We start from the raw sequence: 22,459 nt of genomic DNA on the forward strand, positions 1-22,459 counted from the left end.
TCTTGAATTACGCAGAGAAGAAATGCGTCTTCAAGCAGAACAGCAAAAGGAACATTACAAATTGAAACAGCAACAGATGCAACTTATGGCTGACATTGTCAAAAAACTAGCAAAATAAGTTTTTGCCTTTTAAACCACTCGGTTCGTGTTTGGATTTGTATGTTAAATTACATTACTTGATGTAATGTGAAACGCACTTTAATAATACTTTCCACTAGCTAGTGTTTTTGTTCTATTAGAAATGCTTTTATCGATATTGTACAGTATATCAGTCACAAAACAAAATTAAAGTATGAGAAACCAAGATGCGTGTGTTACGTATGTAAGCTATTTATTCAAAACTGCATTATTCAACTTATAGAAAAAATATTATTGTGAATATATATTGAATAATTTTAAGTATTTATAAATACTTATTACTGATCAAAGTGTAGCAACGCAAATACACAAGCAAACGAAAGGACTGGCTTGCGTTGTAGTATTGCGTTTGCGTTTGCGTTTTCACCGGTACGGTTCACACGTTAAAAATGAAAGAATGGAAACCTTTCCATTTTCTTGCGTTTGCGTTTGCACTTGCGTTGCTCGCGTGAACCAGGCTTAATAGTCAATTGGACCAGGTTATAGTAACTATTATTATAATATAACAATTATTAATGTAATTAAGAAGATGTATTACCAGAAGGCAAATAAACCCAAGAAAATAGATGTAACCGATGGAATTTCAATTGGGGTAAACTAAAATGTATCAAATTAAATAAGATCTATTTCAGGGGTGTAATGACGTACTTTATTCTATTAAAAACAACAACAAACAAACAGAAGAGCGTTGCAATATTTCCAACAGGATATTATGCGCTTTATGCTAAATAGTCAGCTAATGTTGGAGGCTCAACTTGAAATGACTCAGAGGCTGTATTACCATACAAACAAGTGAGCATGTTTCTGAAGAATGCACTTACTATGTACTGCTTTCCTACTGCACTTAATCCTATCTTTAAGTTTTTCTTGTAGTCAATGAACTTGAAGTAGTCCGAGACATCGCAAAACAACCACTCCACGGAGACTCGGACTGAGCTCATAGCTTCATTGAAAGCCCTCATATCAGGTGTTAGAACAGGAACATCTCCAACGCGATAGGGACACATCAAGTTGGGGCGGAGAGGGTAGGCTTGGTCACCGTATACACAGAGAACGTTCCCTGCTGGGTTGAAAGCTATTCTTTCAAGGGTTCCCAAGAGTCCGGAGTCTCTTTACATCCCTGCATCATGTCAGCACCCTTCCACTGGACCGTAAAGATTGGCTATCAAACCATTTGGAAGTGCTAATGCTTGAAACTTTAGTGCGTGAACTCGTTTGTGCCCGTTGTATGCTACGTTTTGGTGTAAGCCGGGTCTGCATATTGGACGGACAGTCCCATCAATGAAGCCAAAACAATTCGTTAGAGGAGCGCCTTTTCTTAATATGGCTTCTGAATATCGTTGAAGAGATGCTCTGGAGAGAAAAGGTTGATTCCAGGAGGATAAACGGAAACCATGAGTTTCATAAGTCCAGTCAAGCACAGTGTTTGTTATCATGCATATCTCGGGTATTGGACAAGCGAACGTAGGAATCATATCGTAATACCGACCAGGGTAGGCCAATATCTTTAGCAGCATGCACAAGCCCTCTAATCCACTGCAGACAGTCCCTTGAGAACAAACGAAGCGTACCGGTAGCTGCAGATGGTTCCCTAACACTGGTATATCCTCTTTTGCGACTCTGAAGTTAGATTCGCACTCGCTAGAACTCAAGTCATCCAAGCAAAAGGAGTCGTATTTCCAGAATGGATAAGAAGGATTAGAGGGTTTATATTCTTCATATAAAATCAAGAACTCATCCTCTCTCAAAATACCATCAGCAAAGGCAATGACGATTGCATTTCTTATATCTTCAAACGACATTTCTGCTAGCCAACACTCGGATAGCACTCGGTTGCGAATCAAAATATATCATTTTTTGCGACCACTGAACCGTATACGGTATGCTCGATCCAGTATTCACCAGATGCGTTCAACCGTAGTAGTCTACCGTAGCGGTCTTATCTTAAACTCTCTAATAACTGCTATACCGCACCTTGACATTTTTTTCAATTTTTTTGAAAAGCAAGATTTTCACCTAGTGACCCTTCTCAGTAGCGTAAGATATTGCAAAAATAAACAGAAAAAGCCACTTCATATTTAGAGTTAAAGTCTTCTTGATATTTACCACTGGAATAAAAGTACCTTGTCAATTTCCAGGCGTGAGAGCGCTTGCCTCTAATTGGTAGGATAAGCTCTTTATCAGATTCCAGAACGTATGCAGATTTCATTTGAGAATAAAGAAAGGAAGGAATTCATAGAGAAGAAAATGAAGTTGAAGTTGAGCTCAAACATAAAACGAGAAATTCATAAGAGGATAAAATGCAGATACGTTAGCCTACTTATTTTAAAAACAGGTATAGAAATTTGAGAAAAAAATCTCTTACGTACATTAATAGATCGATGTTATATATTGTGACTAATTGGTTAGTATAGCTTTTTGATATTTTTCGTGTCAAACTCCCAAATCTTTAGATTTAGCGGAGTTTTAGAAAATCCAGCTGTCTATGCAAAGAATGCAGGTTTTGTAAAAGCAGAGTCTGTACAAATGGAGTATTTCATGTGCATTACGCTCTCCATGCACAAGCAATGCGTATGTAAACAAAAGAGATAGTTTGCATAATTAAGATTATATGCTTGCCGTTCTAGAGTTCTAGAAATTATTTATAATTTTTGATGTGGATAGCTTTAGTTTACGAGAATTTCATGTAAACGCGAAAATAGGTAAGAAAGGATGCAGCTCCCTTGCGACAGAAGTGGAGTGCCCGCGAATTTTAGTTTCCTGTGAAGTGTGTGGTCTTATATAACTAAGGCTACTACCTTGGTTTTGACCTATTTGAACATTGGCTGTTTTACACTTCTGAAAGTAAGGCCAAAGTATTCTCTATTCAAAAACAATTTTCGCTCAGTAAATTTAGTCAAAATAAAAAACATACTTTATCTTGCGGCCCAAGGGCATGAAAATATTCCTTCAAAGTTTCATCAGAAACAATCTTTTGGTTTTTCTTTGAGCGAATCTTGAAGTTCGCTAAGTTTTCGCTTTCGTGCCCTCTAAAATAACGAAATTCGTTATACGCTTATAAAAAAATTCAAAAAATTCTTTTTCGAGAAATAATTGCACCATTGTGTGAAGCTATCCCTCTAACGAGTAAGATGTCTACTTAGTAAATGATTGTTATTGTTTATGTGTTCTTTTGTGGCTATGAAGTCCGATTCTAGAAAAACATCGTCTTTGACAGGTAGCACATACGAACTCTGTAGCTGTTGGTTCAACTGTTGGAGAAGTTTGTTGCCTTGATTTTCTTTGCGACCGAAGTCTTTCTCTGTGCTCTTTTCTTCGTTGTTCACTTTGCTTCGCTCCTGCGTAAATAGCATGTCTCCAGCCAGGTCTGTTGCCAGCCTGCTCCTCCCAATCATCTGTGTTGATAGCACATTGTTTGAGATTGTGCTTCAAATTGTCTTTGAAGCGTTTCAGTTGACCACCTTGGTTTCGCTTTCCATTGGTCAGCTCACCGTATAGAATTTTCTTGGGGAGTCTGGATACGGGCATACGCACAACTTGCCCAGCCCACCTAAGTTGGTTCTTGATAATGATGGTCTCGATGCTGGAGATATTGGCCTCTTCTAACACACTATTGTTGGTACGTCTGTCCTGCCATTTGATGTTCAATATACGGCGAAGGCATCGCTGATGATATTTCTCCAGGTTTTTGAGGTGGCGACTGTAGGTGGTCCAAGCCTCTGAGCCATAAAGCAGGATTGGTAGAATCATGGCTTTGTAGACCTTGATCTTTGTGTTGATATTGAGGTCTTTGTTATCAAATACTCGAGTTCTCAGTCGCCCAAATGCACCACTAGCTGAACTAAGACGAACTTGAATTTCTGCATCCAGATCAGCCTTACTTGACAAGCAACTGCCAAGATATGTGAAATTATCAACAGTGTTGAGGTACTGCCCACCAACTGTAATCTGTGGTTGTTGTCGTCCGTGTATGCTATCAGGTGATGGCTGAAATAGAACCTTTGTCTTTTGAGCATTGAGTTTGAGGCCCAGCGCGTTATAGGCGTGGCTGAATGCATTCATTGCTGTCTGAAGATCTTCCTCTGTGTGAGTTGCTATGGCATTATCATCAGCATATTGGAGCTCGAGTATTGTCATGTGTGTAGTCAACGTTCTAGCCTTCAGACGTCGGAGGTTGAAGAGCTTACCATCCATCCGGTATTGCATATTGATGCCTCGTGGGAACTTCTCCATTGAAAAGAGAGTTGGTGCAATTACACATCCCTGCCTAACTGCTGTCTTTACTACGAACCTCTCGGTAGCCTCGCCATCAATCAGGACTGATGCAGACATGTTGTCATGCAGCAGCTGGACTATTTTGATGTATTTCTCAGGACATCCAATTCTAGAAAGCACTTTCCATAAAGTAGGGCGGTCCACAGAATCAAACGCTTTAGTTAGATCGATAAAGGCCAAGTAGAGGTCTTTATGCTGTTCTTTGCATTTTTCCTGTATCTGTCGTGCCGAGCATATCTGTCAACAGTCCCACGTGCTGGTCTGAAGCCACATTGCGTCTCCGGGAGGATCTCTTCAGCAATAGGTGTGAGGCGACATGCAAGAATGCGGGCGAGTATCTTCCCAGCTATGGAGAGAAGAGAGATGCCTCGATAGTTCCCACAGATTGTCTTCTCTCCTTTCTTGAACACGGTAACAATCAAGGCGTCCCAAAGATCACTCGGAATAACTTCCTCTTCCCAGATACGTGTAAAGAGGGTATGTAATTTTTCAGCCAGATCCGGGCCTGCAGCCTTATGTACTTCTGCCGGGATCCCATCTGGGCCAACAGCTTTGCCATTCTTCATAGCAGTGATAGCTGTGGAGACCTCCTCCGTTGTTGGTGGCTCGACTAGATGATCTCTTATTGGATGCTGAGGTAGTTTATCTACTTCCGTGTTGTTTACAGAGGGGTTCTGATTGAGCAGCTCAGAAAAGTGTTCTTTCCATCGCTTGCGGATACTAGCTATGTCCTTGAGAAGGTTACCATTCTTGTCAGCAACAGGTCTAGCTCCCTGAGATGTTGGTCCATAGATCTTTTTAGTAGCAGTGAAGAATGCTCTGCTGTTATTAGTGTCAGATAACACCTGCATCTCCATTGCCTTCTGCTCCAGCAGTTGTTTTTCATCTCACGAACTCTTTGCTGAACCTTTGATGTTATTTCATGGTATTGCCGTTTTTTCCCTTCATTCCTGATATCGTTCTGCCAAACAGAGAATCTTCTACGTTTTTCAGCAATTATTTGCACAATCTCTGCGTCATTTTCATCAAACCAGTCCTCATTGTGTCGTTTCTGAATGCCCAGTGTCTCAATACATGTTGTTTTGATGGCCTTCTTTAGATCTTCCCAGAGACAATCAACACTGGTGTTTTCTACATCCAACAGCACTTCGCTCATTTTTGATTGGAACTCAGTTCGTGTTTCAGATGAATCGAGTCATCCTAAATTGTACTTAATCCTCATCAGTTTCTTCGACTTCCTCTGTTTCTGGCAGAGGACAAAGGACAAGGTGGAATGGACGAGCCTATGATCGGTCCAGCACTCATCTGATGATGTCATTGTCTTGGTATTGAGAACGTCCTTTTTGTCGCGATTTCGTACGATGATGTAATGTATCATATGCCAATGTCCTGACCTGGAGTGCCTCCATGATGTCTTTTTTCTATTCTTCTGTCGGAAGAGCGTGTTTGTGATCATCAGTTGATGTTCCGCACATTTGGTTAGGAGCATGACCCCATTTGAGTTAGCGTTGCCTACTCCATCCTTCCCAATCACATTTTCCCATACTGAGTGGTCCTTGCCTACTCGAGCATTAAAGTTGCCGAGGAGAATGATCTTGTGGTTGAGTGGTATCTGTGAAAGTATAGAGTCAAGTGTGGTGTAGAATAACTCTTTCTCTTCGGGTTCAGCCAATAGAGTGGGAGCATACACAGAGATTACTGTCGCTTGTTGGTTGGAATTAAGCTTAATACGGAGCGTCATCAGACGCTCATTAATGCCAGTCGGGATTCCTGACCAACTCATTTTTAATAGCAAAACCGACACCATGAATGCGTTGTTCGTTCTCCTCTTTTCCTTTCCAAAAGAAAGTGTATCCTGCACCTGTCTCTGTCAGCTGTCCTTCACCGGCGCGAGGAGTCTCTTGAAGCACCGCAATGTCAATGTCATACTGGCGAAGCTCTCGAGCAACAAATGCCGTTCGTCTTTCTGGTCTCTCATTTCGTTCATTATCCATCAAAGTTCGCACATTCCATGTGCCAAAATGTAGTCGATGCTTTATTTGTTTTCGACCGCAAAAGGTAAACCCGCTGGGTGCTGTTTCCCAGCCAGGGTTTTAAGGAAACAGGCTATGTTTAGGGTACCTTTTCTAACCCCTTTCCCATGTGGGTTGAGCAGAGTGGTTCCTGAAAAGGACTGCTCAGACATGGAGGCTACTACCGAACTACTCTCCTGTTTCCGAGTCCAAGAGCAGAGCGACTGTAACTTGACCTCCACCGCCTACGTGCTGGCTTGCAACTAAAAGCTTCCAGACTTCACAATCCTGCTCCCGTTGATGCTTACCAATCGCCGCAGGGCTTTAGTTTGTAACCAAGTAGAAGCTGTGCGTGAATTTTAACGTGAAGACTTACCTGCACAACGAAGTTCCACGACTCTTGACATCACTTGTCCTGGTTCCAGTGGCAAGGATACCTCGATGACTGGAGGACGAGTTCACCTGCAGCTGATGGCGGTCAGCTCCAATAAAGCTAATCCGTCTTTTGCAGGTCTTGTTTTTAATCCTGACGGGGTGTCCACACACCCACCTCTTCAAGCAGTTAAGGCTTGAAGGGTTTGCCGGTTTAGTCGCCGACGATCCGACTTTGCGACAGGTTGTATTGTTATTGTATTAGTCAGATAGTAGGGTTTCTACAGACAAAGTTTGTGGTAGGTCGATTTTTGGGCCATTTCCCACTTTGCTCGATCCTTACACGGACTGCCTCTTAAATACATAATTTATTATATGTTAATGATGGATTAGCTTAGTGTAGATCTTTCGTTCTTGTTTCGTTAATGTGTTTTGGTTTACAGGTATTTCAACCATCCAATCCCAAAGAATGGTATAATACTAAATGAGGTGTGCCAACTAAAGATTGCATTAGTACAATCCATAAGTAGTCTAAAGTTAAGACAACGCCTGACAGTTAGTTTCAGACAGGATGTTTTCTTTTTAATTTTTAGAAACAAGGGAACAATCGTTAGACAAGGGCAAGTTCTCAACAGGAATGATTTCCATTACAAATACTTTAATGGCTTTGTGGGACGGCCTGTTAGATGTATATGGTCAAGGAACAAAAATTCACTTGCCTGTGAAAGTCCGACATTTCATCTCTTGTTCACCAACAGGATACATGACAAATGGTAAACAAGCACCAAGGGCATTCATTGAAAAAATGTCTGTTGAGTTCATTGAAGTAGCTGCATGATTGACAGTGTTATGAGATCATTTCTTTCCTTTCTTTCCTTTTTGTGGATTTTTCTTTTTCTTTTTCTTCTTTTCTGTATTTTTGTTTCAGCTACTCTTTCATCCATCTGTCTACTGAAACAAACCTCTCTTTATTTTTTGGCTAGTTTTGATTTCCCAACAGACCAAAAATCTGTATTTCTTTTTGTGTATGTCCTTTTTCTTCTTTCCCTGGTCCCTAGCTGCTGCATCCTATATTTGGCCTTTAATACTTCTGCTAGACTGTCCCAGTTGTTCGATTTTCTTAAAACAATACTTCTGGCAACATCATTGTTTTTCTCGACACCTGAAATTTAATTGTAGATATCGGTTTTTCAATTGAAATTTAGACTGGAATTCCCGAGTCAGGCAATGGATTTTCTTTGAATCCCATAGCGACATTTCCAAAGTTTCAAATCTTCGCCTTGAGCACAAGTCCTCTGTTAGGCTTTTTGCATATCCAAATCTCATTTTAAGAGTATTTAGCATTATTCTTCGTGAATATATTTTGGTACGAATCCGTAAACTTTCGTACACGCTTGTACGCGAATCCGGAAACAACTTTGTATCCGGAAACATTTACTCTAGTGTAAACGGGGTCTGAGTCGAACTTATTCAAAGGATGCCGCCCTATTATACTTTATAATCGAAAATTTTGTATTGATCTGGCACGCCGTTTGCCTTAGGCCTAATATATTTACGTTACCTGCGACAACATTATCAACATCAACATCATGTAACTTGTCCACAATTCCTATAACCAGATTAAAAAAATTGTTGACAGCATGAATTATTATTGTGAAAAATTAATCCAAACTTTTAGCAGTGCAATGTCAAAGGAGGCTGGCGCACGCCGTAGAGGGAATAGCCAAAAATTCTGCATGATTTGTCGCTAGGCTCGATTATTTTAAATGTTGGAAGGCCACAAACTCAAAAACCAGTCCACATCTCCAACTCAATAATTATGTCTAGCTTTAGCCAACCCTAGACCTTCACAAGGGACTGCTAAATTAAGCATAAAAATTCGCTGAAGGCCCGTTTGAACGGACCCAACATTTTGTGGCCAACAACTCCCAACATTGTTGTTGGATCCAACTTCAACTTTTACATTCAACTGAAGTTTGGATTGCAATAACAAAAAATAATGTAAAAATTTGAGATGTTAAAAATTTGCATATATCTACCCTGACCACTGAATTGCTTGATATTCTTAAATTTTGCCATTGCATCTTGTAAATGGTAAGCTGCTACATGCATGTATGGCGTTACATTAGCCCTTACGCTTTTTCGCCAAGGCAAGAAAAAGGTTGATCCACTGACACATCTAGGATGCAGAATAATGCAAATACCAGTAGGTGAAAAAAAATGAAATTGTATATACATATATTATTAGAATTTTCATTTACCTTTGTACCAAATATATTGTTACCTTTTATTGTCATGTAGAAATGTAATTGAAGTAAAGGTCCCCAAAATCCTGGAAAAAAAACCAAAACATGCTGGTATAGCACTGTTGTAGTGGGGCCTGTTGTCTAATCTTACGACTCTCGAAACTCCTTTGCTAAATTTCTGTTTTGTTAACTTGATGACTTGCTTGATGCTACTCTTGCCTCTATAGATCTTTTTTATGAAGGGATATTTCGAGTAGTAGTCTGCTACGAGTAGGTATTCAGAGTCGTTGATGTAGAATAAGTCAGTATCAACTGTGCGTCATGGTCTTGGTGGTATCTCACTTTGTAGAAGCGGTTGTTTTGGGTTGCTTGGTAGAAATTCTTGGCATGTTCGGTATTATCGGGTAAGTTTGTCAATGTCATCGTTCATATTTCTCCAGTATACTGCTGATCTCGCTCGGAGCTTGTTTTTTCTGCTAATTGGTGACTAGCATGTAATTTGTCCAGAGTTTCTTTTTGCATAGTGTATAGTGGAAGGGATTATGATTCTCGGTCCTTTGGTTAGGATGCCATTTTCAATGGTGATTTCATCTGTGAAGGACCAGTATGGCTTTAACAGGCTTGACACTTGCTAAATTGTTGTTGGCCAACCTTCGTACACCATTTGCTTTAGCCAGGTTAGCTCTTGATCTGTGTCTGTGTAAACTCTTATCCTTTCAATCATCTGTTTGCTAAACTGGGGATAGATCTTGTGCACCTGTATCTTCTCCTTCTCAGTCGGAAAGTTCTCTTTTGGGAATAGTCGTGAGAGCACATCAGCCAACATCTTCTCTTTTCCTTGTATATATCTGATAGTGATATCGTATGGTTGCAATCCAAATAACATTCGTTGTAGCCACGTTTGGTGGCTAATCCAAGGAACATTTGCAGTTGGTGGCGATCGACCGGTTCTCTCTTCTGCTTCAGCGCTGATACCTTTGTGGGGTCGGGTTGGATACTGTTCTCATTGCAGATGATGCCATACTACTTTATCTTGCTTTGTTTGATGTTGTCTGGATTTAGTTTCAGACCTGTTTCTTTCCATTTCTCGACCATTGCCTTTAGGTGGACGTCATGCTTTGGCTTTGTTTTTCAGTAAACCACGATGTCTTCTACAATGCCAATCATACCGTCACAACCCTCAAATGTCTGCACATTCATGCCTTGGAAAACGACATGCGACATTCTCAGTCCAAAGGGCATTCGTCTCAACCTATAGTGGCCAAAAGGGGAATTGAAAGTGGTAATGTAACTCTATGGCGTGTCTAGGCCAACATCCAAATATCTTAGTACTTTGTACTTTAAAGTACTTTGATCCACTCAGCTTTGGCAAGATTTCCTCTAGAGTAGGTGTGACGAGGTGGTCTCTTTGTATGGCAGAATTCAAATCTTTTGGGTCTAGGCATTGGCTCCCCTTCACGTACCTTGGTGATGATTTCTTGAGTGACCACATCATCTAGTTCACGTTTGATGTCGTCCTTTAGGCTTATAGGCACTCGCCTGGGTGGGTGTATGACAGGGTCTACGTTTGGGTCTAGGGTTATGTGATATTCCCCTTGAAACTTCCCAATGCCGTCAAAACATTCGGGGTATTGTTTTAGTAATTGTTCTTTGCTGTATTGTGTTTTTTTTTAATCGTTTGACCCTGCTTTGTTGTGTTGAGTTGTTGTTCCTTCGCTCTGGTGTTCAATAGAACAGTTCAAAGATATCAACTTGAAATCTAGCGCTGTTGGTAATCCAAGAATCGCTTGACTGGGCGCCTCAATGACATAGAATAGCGCGGTCGTGTTCATGCCTTTGTAGCTGCACTCTATATCGCAAGTGCTTAATTGCTCTATCCGTGTTCCGCCGTATGCTGTGAGTATGGTGCTGGATCGCTTCAGAGCGTTGTGTTTTGATTCGCCATCCTTCCCAACGTTCTGCAGGAATATGCTTTGGTATAATCTTATTGGCAAAATGTTTGCTTGCGCACCGGTGTCTAGTTTTGCTTTCAACTGTGTATGCTTATGCTTTTAATCTAGAAGTTTGACGTCTATAGTGGCGAATGCTTTGTCCTTTCGTTCTGGGGTTATGATGCCAATTACTATGGACTGTAAATGTTGAGTGTTGAACTCTTCATTCAGTTCATAATCTGCTTGCATTTCATGTTTGCATCTGCTATGGCGTGTGTCACGGCTGCTATTCAAGGTTTTTTTGGCTGCTCTTTTTTAATAGCGTTTTCTGATTCAGTAATCCCTTTCTGGCGGCATACTTTGCTCCATTCACGATGGCCAGTTGCTATGCGTTTTGCTCTCTGTTAAACTAAATAATAGCTACACGGCGGCGAACTCTCAATGCAACGCAAAGGGCGCGAATGATTTAACAAAGCTAAATCTTGCTCCCATTGGGCTCCCATGACAGCGAAAGAGGTGGGAAGTTTTGGAATAAGACAGCGGTCGAAATGAAGTTTGCTATCGAGAGACACTGGATAAAAAGCGTCAGATTTGGTGAGAAAAAGCCGAATTACGGAATCTAGAGCTGGTTTTAGAGGAAATAACCGGTAACAAATTAGAGTTTGTTGGCTCGATGCTTGATGGCTTTTTAAAACAGATCAATTCCTTAATTCTGTCCAAACTAGCAAGATCACGACACTACTAACTCGAAACCCATGAAAATCATGTGAAAATATTCATGGGAAATTCACAAAAGGTTTCTAATGGCATTTTCATGACATTTTAATAGGGTTATGCCCCTATATAAGCATAAAAAAATCCATAACAAGTTTTGACATGGGAAAACGTGTCAAATGTGCTGGGCACATTGGATACTTTGAATAGAGTAGAAGACTATTTGGGATATAGTCCGTGGATTCGGTTTGACTAAAATAGAATATTTTGTAATGCTGGTAGAAAATTTTTTTTACGGTCAAATTGAACCAGCATAAACGAGTCTTGGTTGGTCGCAAACCCCAAAGCAAGCCTCAGTCTCTCTGAGAACCAGTGTTATGGTGGCTCCATCAGCTCAAAAACACCACACAAAACATTGAACATAGGATTCTCCATCTACAGAAAAAGTTTGGTCTCGAAAATTTACCTCAGAATACCCTGCGAGCAAGAAGAGAAGACTCTTTCCTTTCTCTCGCTCGGGGGAAGGTAAAGGAAACTCTGCTCGAAAAACGAAAAACGAATTTTTTCCCCTACGCTTCTTAGTAAATTTGCCCCCCAAAAAATATGGCGTCGGAAACCGTGAAAGGATCTATAAATAAACTAATATAAAACTCGTGTGAGTAGTCTTTTATGTAAATTATTGCCGGATTTCAAGCCGAGAGAGACTGGGCTCTAGTATTAAATTTTCCGGACGGAAGTGATTTTCCCTCGCATATGTTCAATATGGCGCAGCTGGTGGAAAAGTTAGTTGAAGATAAGAAACCTATTTCTTTAAAGAATCTGAGAGAGAGAATAGCAAAGGAAGACCCCAAAGGTTGGAAGAAAAAGAAATGCTTGAGTGAATTACGGTTTATAAGTGTAGCGAGAACAAAGGAAGAGCGATCAAAAAGGGTATGCAGATTGAAGAAAAATCCGGAATTGTTAGATAAACTTATCGAGAAGCAAACAAACATATTCAAGCTCAAGACAAGGCTATCCAAGAGTGATATCCTCCACCAGAAGCACAGTGGCTCTCTGATACTTCTTTTTACCCTAAGGTATGTGTATTTCGCTTTTCTTTCGTTGGCATTTGAAGTTTCTGGAAACCCAGTCGTTTGCATCGTACAGTTGTTACATCAGTCTATATCTTTATACCACATAGGTCTCAGAAGATGTTGTTCAGCGCTACCAAAAGCTTAAACGTCAGGGCAGTGAAGGACAGTATCGAAAAGCGCTTAGGATGTTCAACAGCAGAGGAGTGAAAACAAAAGTTTTAAAAGATGGAAGTAAATTTTTTGTTAAGGCAAACATTCATAAAAGTTTCAGAAATGGCATAACGATGCCAGCTGTCATTCTCTTTAGAAATGGCAAACCATCCCAGGGACATTGCGAATGTGCAGTTGGTGTATCTGGAATATGTTGTCATGTAAATTGCATTTTATTATACCTTGAGCACTTTTCAAAGACTGGTACAAAGTTTCTTTCCCTCACTTGTACTCAGAAATTGCAGAAGTGGCACAGGAGAGGCAGAACTACCTCAATCCAAACTCGGTTATTTCACCTTCCTATATCTCACTTCAGAAACTTAATATCTTCAAGAAAAAAGGCAGGTAACTTACGCACCAAAAGGAAAGTAAACAAGGTTCAAGCAATTAATGAAACTTCAATGGATTTCAGTGATTGGATGAAAAGAGATATCAATGACATTGTATCTAAAATTGAAACAGGTATCAAGGGAACCCAAATAAACATAGAGAATCATGTTTACACTACACTGAAAAAACGGGTTAAATTCTGGTTTATTTGGCCAACTTAATTACAACTACCACTACAGAGTGAAGCAGGCTCTAGAAGATCATGATTATGTACCTGGCTTGTTTGATCCAGCAATCCTAAAGCCCAAATTTACCCAGCATAAGGATATCTGGCATGTGCCACTGCAAACAAATGCTGATGTTGACACTGGAACAACTACTGGTAATTTCAGTGATATACATGATACCATTGACACTGAGCAAAAACCCATTTATGAGCACCCATGAATAAAACAAAAGGTGGAAATGCTGCAGACAATAATAGCAAATAGTAAAAATAAAAATGATGTAGATTGCAAAAAAGAATTAAAAGAGCCAGATGTTTTATACTTATCTATTCCTAAATGCCCAAGATTAAGACCATTTGGATACAATTACCATGCTGTTGAACAAACTCCTAAGGAATGGCTGGACTTAAGAATTGGAAAGGTTACTTGTAACTCAATTGGTAATCTAATTGGTCTTTCAGGAGAAAAAGAGCGCCTCCACATACTAACTTGTATTACCAACAACATTGATCCATGCAAAGTGAAACCAAAACAATTCCAGAGTTTTGCTAGGGGACATAAATCTGAAAATGAGGCCAGAGAGGCTTTTGAAACATCCACTGGTGTGCATGTTAGTATTTGTGGCTACTTTAGTCATCCCGATGATAACAAATATGGTGGAAGCCCTGATGGCATCGGACCAGCATATTTGCTAGAGATCAAAACAAGAGTTGCAGGAAGCAGGAGTCCACTAACAGCAACCACTGCAGATCATTTATTGCAAACCAATTTCCAAATGGCTATTACAGGGGCAGCTGTAACATTTCTACGATCATATCTACCCGAAGAAAAGTATTCTAATGTATTTCTAATTGAAAGAAATAATCTTCTTCTAGATGTAGTGAAAATGGTGATTGATCACATGATAGCTAACACTACAATTACATATTGGGCTCACGAGGAGAATAATCTTTTGAAGAAAGTAGGTGAACGAAACCTTAACAAAGTTGCCACATTTGCATCCCTAAAACCACTGAGGGCTTGGATCAGGAAAGAAGCAACAAAAGTTAAAAGAGTACATTTTACATAACCCAAGTCCATTATTGGTATATATACTGTATATCATACAGGGTTTGCTAGTTTCTCATGTCAAAATAATATACAAATTCATGTTGTTTAACAAAAGGAAGAAACATAAAATATATTCACTTTTTTTTTGTAAGTTTTAATTCATATCCTGAAGTTAATCTTATTAATAACTTTGAAAATTATTATTAATAATGATCATTCATGATAACTTAAACACAAACAAAGAACAGAAACTTGATATAGTATCAGACTAAAATAAAGTGTCTAGGAGGTCCACTATCCCTGCAGGCCAGCACGTGTTCAATATGGACCAATCACGGATACGACCAATTGCATTTTCATGTGTACTTCCCTTCCAAGAAAAACAAACACTCTATCGATCGATAAAAGTCAATAAAATACACAGTGGACGACAAACTGGAGATTCAATGTTTTGGCTGGTTTCAGGTGGTTTCAAGATGGTTTCAGGTGGTTTCAGGTGGTTTCAGGTCGTTTCAGGTCGTTTCAGGTGGTTTCAGGTCGTTTTAGGTGGTTTTAGGTGGTTTCAGGTGGTTTAAGGTCGTTCCTTGTTTTAGTAAATACCAATAGGGTTCAGTAATATTTGATATCAATGACGCGGTAGAAATTCCTGTCCCGCCCCCATTCGGCATGAAATACGTTTTTGTCATAAAAATATTCGACTAGAAATAAATATGTTTTGCTATTCAAACCAAATATAATTTTTCTAGCTAATAAAATAATATAAAACTCGTGCGAGTACTAGATTACAACAATGACGCAGTAGAAATTCCTGGCCTCCATTTACAATCTTTTGTTGTATCAAAAAACAAAAATCGCACTTAAAGTTTCTAATTTAGCTCCAGTTTCTAATTATCTGCTTAGAATACTACAAAATTAAGTTTAAAGTAAGTTGGATCAAGGCACTCTTGCCACGAAAACCACATATGTTCAACCTCTTTCAACTCCTCCGTGTCCTGATCTGACAGATCTCAACGTGCATTTTCACGTCATGTTTCACCAATGTCAATCATGACGAGGTCCACCAATGGCATTCGTTAACACTAAATTCCGATCATACCTAACTCACCAAAAAGAAATGTATTGTGCCCATAGGCCCAGCACTAAAATCCCCTTTGTCAAAGATTCCCATGAAATAACCATGAAGAATACCATGAAAATTAGATGGCCGATTTTTTTTGATGGTTTTTTAATGGCTATGAAAAAACCATGAAATAAACAACTCTTTTTTTCATGGGTTAATTGTTCATGGTTTTTTAATGGTGAGCTCAATTCATGACCCATTAAAATACCATGATTTTATCATTAATATGAGGTTTTTAATGGGGCCCATGAAAACATTCATGGCATATTTATGGCATATTAATGGCTATGAAATTAATGTGAGCCTGATTTTTTATGAGACAATAGAGTAGCATGAGAAAAACTTTTGGCCCATTAAAATGGCATAAATAATCCATGAACATTAACAGAATGGATTCTTAATCTATGATAATTATAATAAAACCATGATTTTTTAACTTAGTGGTCATAAGTTGAAAAAATCTAGTAGAAAAATTTATCTGAAAATACACACTTACCATTGCGACTGCATATGGGATGCTTTTTTTCTTATGTGCCATTGGCTGATCATAACTAAACATAAGCATTTTCTCGTAAACCCATAAAACAGTTTATTGTAGAACTTGCCACTGCTTGATTAAAATTAGAAAAGTGTGTACATCATAGAAGTTCATTAAATAATTGCATTCAAACGATATCTATATATTTACATTCAATAATTTGAAATTTACATCTGGTTGAGAACTACAATTTGAAATTTACAGTACATGCTTTTAAATAAAAGCATATTCGTACAAATCCTTGATTCAATTTGTCAATTAGTGAAATTTGATTATGTTTCAAAAATTGCATGCCATATATATTAATGTTATATCAGTCTTAATGTACGTATTATCAAACCCCTTTTTTTGAAATGTGAACTGTAACATTAAGATAATTCATAGAAAATTAAAAATTAAGTGTGTGTTTGGTTAAATATGCAATTCCCTTCTCATGGCTGGGGATCAATGAGTTAAATTAAGACTTGGGCCCAGTGGTTCAGACATATAACTTTTGCCGAGTCGAATCTAATTGCCTTTAATTCCAGAGGCCATGAAAGTACAACAAACTACTTATAATAAATAAGACATTAGCTCTTTTGCTTAGAGCAAGGATAAAGTTTGTGTTCAATCTGGCATACATACTTCTACTAGTTTCAAGGAAAACAGCATTTGTAAAGAGAGACAATTAGATTCAACGTGGCAAAAGTTTGACGTCTGAACTGGGCCTTAATAAGGAATAGTAATGGGTAACACCAACCCCCTTAATATACTAAACAAAAACTCCTTATCACTCATTATTGATTATGTACTTGGAATTATAGTCCTCATAAAGGTTGGCCAATGATTCATCATTGGCAATGAAAAAGTAAGCCCCAACCTTTTGCATATCTAGGTTACAACAAAAGAGAAATTTTGGGTTTACTTTATCGTTGTACTTGACCTTTGGCCAGCAGTAATGTCCTTGGCTTTTCTTTTTTTTAAAGAGATATAAGGATTTCAGTTTCTGATGACATTGCTACAACTTTACCAATGTAAAAGCCAATGTCGTAGGCCACTGCAACCCACTGGTTGATTATGATTTCTTAACCATCATGTCCCTGAAGTTGATCAAAAAACATTGCATGTAGAAGGGTAGCACATTATGTGCACCAAACAAGTTGGGAGCTAGGTTAATTTTTCACTATAGGTGAGCTTAGTTACCTTTGGTGGTGAATTACGTTTCTTTCCATCCTCTAAAACTTAAAGTACCAGAACAAGGACATTAAAAAGTAATACTATATACAAATTCTAAATCAAGAAAGTATGTATTGGAAATTATGAACTGTGTTGACTCAGCTGTGCATGAGAAGTTTGAAAAAGCTATAAAAATGATTTATGGATTCCAAAATATTTTAATTACTCATGTACATGTTCATTAGCATTGTAAAATTGATAAATTATTATTAAGAGCAAATTTGATCAAATTATTTACCTTTTGATATGTAATAATTGTATACTTGACCTGAAAAGAAATTTTCAGATTAACATCACAAAAAAAATAAGAATTCATTTCACAGGAGGAAAGTCTATCTAATTCCATATTGCAATTTTATAAGGAATTGTATAGATGTACCAAAGAATTGTGGAATTGTCTGTTCTTGGATACATCTATCCAATTCTCTGTTATCAATTACATATGGAATTGGTCAGTTAATGGATGCAATACCATATTGGATTGTATAAGGTGTTGTACACCACAATATAACAAGACGCTGTAAGAGGTGCCTAGTAGTCGGCCTTAAAAGGACCTGATTGGCATATGAACACAAGAATCGTCCCATAGATCCATGAAAGAAAAGCCAAAATGCAATAGTTTTCAATTATCCGTTGTTATGCAGACATAAAAAATGGGGTGTTGCTAAACCCCGAAACACCGAAACACCGAAACACCGAAACAGTACCAAAACGAAACACCAGCGTACAAATACTTTTCAATATAATAGTTAAAAGTAGTAGATTAATGAATCTTTTGATTTTGAGAGCAACTGACATCATTTAAGAGCGAATGTCAGTAAGGGTCGAGAATCGCCGGACAAAACCAAAAAATCAAATTCCATTTTATTTTACCAAAAGATACCTTTGGGTGGGTAGTCTTCGAAATGCATGTCCAAAAAGTCTGGCGATTTTTATTTTTTTCAAAATTCGCGAAAGTTGAAAAGAACCGCCGACAGTCATTTTCCGGCGACTTTATTTCCATAAAATTAGGCATGTTTAGGGAGTGCTCGTGCTCTAAGGAAAAATCCTATGGCATTGAAATTTTGTCCGTACATTGTTCATCATTTCTTGTTTCCAAAGATGTAAATCACTTTGACATCTGTTGAATTCAAGTTAAGATTTCTGCCATCAACTTCCACCAACTAGGAGCGATAAGCTTCGAGCCTAAAATTGAGGTTAGTTTGCGACGCTATATTGAAGAGAGTATATTTTTTTTCCACATAAATTTTAATATTCTTTGAAAGCCCTATCATTGGGCTTTCATCGTACCAAGTATCGTTTTTGGCCCGTTAATTCTCTAACTTCCAGAACTAAAGACGCTAGGACTATTTACAGCATTCGTGAGTTCATGAATAAATGAATATATAATGAACCGAGCATGACGGTTTTTATTTTATGGTTTATTTCTTGAAAAAAAAAACAACAAAAAAACAAAACAAAACAAAACACAAGAAAACGACTCCTTTTTACTTTTAGGAGGCATTTCTGAGTATAACAGAGAGATATATGAATATATTTGACCGTAAAAGGTCAAGTAGCCACACGTGTAGATGGTCACGCTGTAACACAATATCACGTTGCGGGTTACGGGACAACCTTAGATTGTTAATCCACTAGTATTTCAGATAATCTTTTCAAAAAGAACCTAAGATATCATTTTTTAATGAAATGAGAGCATTTGCCGTTTTGCTACATCCTTTCGTATGCGACAACCGAAGAATGGACTTTGTTCTGATGAGTTTCATTAGCATATTGTTTTTCCTGGATATCACATTACAAGGGCAACTAGTACTGTCGTCAGGTCAACGAAACAACGTTACTGAAGGGCATGCAATGGCTCAGTGTGGCTATTCGTCTTTTATCGAATCTAGTACCCCGTGTGGGCCACACTGGAAATACCCGAAAGATGTGGAGTGCATCGCTTTTAAAAAGATTGTAAGAAAGACGTCACCTCTCATCTACGATTCTGTAACACTTTTGATGTCGCAATCAACAGCGAGCAAAAGTTGTTGCTTTGCAGAGCTGGTAAGTTTGTTTTCGATTTTTAAACAGTGCAGTATGTGAATGTTTATTTTAATTCCTGGGAATGACAAAGTATTATTTCTTTTGTACAGGAATTTTCAAAAAGGAAGAGCTCGAGCGCACGACCACTCTGACTATCTTGTCCGTCACCCACCGTAATAAACAGTGGGTGGCTGGAGGTGTGGTAGAAAAAAACGGGCCATCCCTAGTGGATAGTAGCAGGACAGAAGACTGGTAATGCAAAAGGAGATCGGTGGTATCACCCAGTAAAGAGTCCTGAAATGTATTGTACTCCTCTACAACTCGAAGGACTAATACCATTTGGAACACGTAAGTTTATTTTTGTGGTCTAAGTAATCAAACAGTAAGGATCTTAACCAGTGGCTGGAATTGTTTTACTTAGTTAAATCTGTAGACCCCAACCCCACCCTTGTAAGACTCATATCAAACAAACTACTTGAGAAAATCCAATGATTTACTCAATGCAAAACGAGCCCCCCCACCCCCCCCAGCACCTGAAATTCCACCCGACGCCCCCAAATTGTTTTACCAAGTTGAAAATGAAGGGAGTCCCGGAACTAGCAGAACTAAAATCCCAGTGAGCTGGAGCAGATCAGCAGGTAAATAACCTTTCACCAGTTATTTGAAATTGGGGTTGTATCAAGGGTGCTTGACAGCGACGATCCGAGCGCCCAAAATGTTGCCGCGCGTTTCACTGGATTTCCTCTTTACAATCCCAGCAGTAGCTGTCTTATTAATTTGATAGTTCCACAAAAGAAAAATTGCAGCTTGAGGGCACCACCCGCCGCCCCCCAGACCCAGACGGCCAACACGTCTTTGAAGTTTGGCAGGGCAAGACAAATATTTGGTAAACAAATATCGCGTTACGTTCGGTTTAAAAATGCTGCGCCGTTAATTTTTCCAGAAAGAACCCCACCCAAAAGTCGATTATTATATGCTAACGGACCACCCATAGTCTACACATCACCCTCTCACGCGATATCAATAAGCAGAACGTCAGTTAGTATTGATAACTGATTCATTCAATTTGTTCGTTAGCTCATTTTCATTCCCATTGATTTTATGACATAAGAGTATAAAACATGACATTATTTACACTTTTACAGGAGAGTAATAGTTATTGTCATCCTATGAAGAGCTGGCGACACAATTAAAGCAGTTACTTCATGTCCCAAGATGAGAACCTTCCTCACCTCTGACACTCGATACTGGTAGCACAGGATCTTCATTCGGACGAGAAGTCCAAATAAAGAAGTCAAAAACATAAGAAGGTTCAAAATTAATGGATTTATCCGAGGAATGGAATGCAATGTTGAAACCGCTTAGACGTCCAGGGATTGACTGGGACAAAGCGAGTGAAAAACCCGACAACGTATACACTAAGCGCGGAAGTGCGACCGTTCGGTAATGCAGTGTTCCTACTCGGAATGTACCGGTCTCATAGCCTGATTTATGGAATAAAGTAAGATCATCTCGCCCCATAATGAATAGCTCCCTGGTGCATCCCAACTTCCCAATCCAAGTTAATACCTGGAAGCCTCTTTAGCTGGACAGCGTACAAAAATGTCTCAGGTGGGGATTCCCGTCGCAAATTCTTTCCATAATTGACGGGGGGGGATGGCAAACCTTCAAGGAGATACAAAGAGTTATCCCGGGCTAACCACCGTATCGCTTTACCTCTGCAAACCCCCCTTCCAGTTTCCGTACCCCCTCAACCCCTCTTTGCTTCTAATGGTTGATCCAACGCTAAAGTATGGTCGTGCTGCTCCAGTTAAGTAAAGCTGTAGCACGTTGCGATCGAAAGACAAACAACTGGACCCATTTCCTGGCTTTTATTACAAGCCGCATATGTACAAGATTGCCCTTTGGCGAGAAGAAACTGAAGCTTTCCTAGGGTGAAATTCTGCTGTACCTCAACCGTAATAGAACAATCATCCCAAAGCACATTGTTGAACAGTACAAGCAGTATTGTGCCGAGATAAAACTTCAAACCATCTCAGTGAAAGTACGATAGGGTACGTGTGCTTACGCATTCTGTTGGAGTGCAGTTGCTCCTTTGCGCAAGTCCCTACAAGGCTTGATTATTTTGCAGCTGAAGGCGCAAGGGATTTGAAGACTTATCCTAGGTTCTGGGGAAAGACAGTTGGCATTGGTGCTTCCGAAGATGAGTGCAAATATACAAGAATCCTTGAAGGTGGGGAAAACATTACTGAAAGGAGATTATTATGTATTGTAATTTCGTCGGATAAATATACGACTTACAATCCCACAGCAACTGACCCCCATGGGCGAGTGTCGATCATACAATGGAACTGTACTATTCCGGCCATCTCTAGTCTGAGGGATTCCCAGATGAAGGGAGGAAAAGGAGTGTGGAACATAACAAAGCAAAAAGGGGGTGAGGCGCAAGACACAAAGGGAGCAGCGGGGGAAAGGGAGAAAAGCAGGCGAAGGGCAGGAAAGAGACCAAAAATAGAAGGAAACGGGAGAAGAAAAGGGGCAGGAGGAGGCAAGGAAGAAAACGAGCAGACAAAAAGAAAAAAAAAAAAAAAAGAAAAAAGAAAAAAAAAAAAAAAAAAAACAAAAATCAACTAAAAAGAAAAACAAATAAAAAAACTAAAAAAAAAACTAAAAAACAAAAACCCACCCCCCCCCGCCCCCAACATTCGAAACCCCTCGTACGGCCATGCGTGATTCTTCATTGGGACGTGAGGGGTCCAAAGACAAGGAATTCGATGATAATATGATCGTACGTTCCCATCGTTTTTTTAATGTCGGTCACATTCAGGGAGAAATGAAAGAGTACCCCAGTCACTGTAGTGATATGCCCCTTAAGCGACCCCCACGGAAAAGACCACAAGAAAACTTGTGAATCACATGCATGAGAAAGATGCCTAGTGCGAAGGACTGGAATCTACTTGGAGGAAATAGAAAAAAATAGAAG

The 22,459-nt window shown here is 39.2% G+C and overlaps 2 protein-coding genes and 1 pseudogene across 2 annotated transcripts; 1 reads left to right on the forward strand and 2 right to left on the reverse strand.

Moving 5' to 3' along the window:
- Positions 1–777: 777 nt before the first annotated feature.
- Positions 778–2,035, reverse strand: LOC148910489 (uncharacterized). The gene is given in 1 exon segment (XM_089031303.1): positions 778–2,035. A coding segment is annotated over 1 exon segment (1,083 nt). The 5' UTR covers positions 1,941–2,035; the 3' UTR covers positions 778–857.
- Positions 2,036–5,608: 3,573 nt separating this feature from the next.
- Positions 5,609–6,154, reverse strand: LOC148910490 (protein CFDP2-like). The gene has a single exon (XM_089031394.1). It carries the CDS (start codon positions 6,152–6,154, stop codon positions 5,609–5,611), a length of 546 nt encoding a protein of 181 aa, XP_088887520.1.
- Positions 6,155–12,450: 6,296 nt separating this feature from the next.
- LOC116298704 (uncharacterized) lies at positions 12,451–14,597 on the forward strand (annotated as a pseudogene).
- Positions 14,598–22,459: the final 7,862 nt, after the last annotated feature.

Source organism: Actinia tenebrosa, unplaced genomic scaffold (assembly GCF_029948245.1).
Source record: "Actinia tenebrosa isolate PJP-AT-01 unplaced genomic scaffold, QUT_ActTen_1.0 PGA_scaffold16__25_contigs__length_10494907, whole genome shotgun sequence".
In the NCBI taxonomy this organism is placed as follows: Eukaryota; Metazoa; Cnidaria; class Anthozoa; order Actiniaria; family Actiniidae; genus Actinia; species Actinia tenebrosa.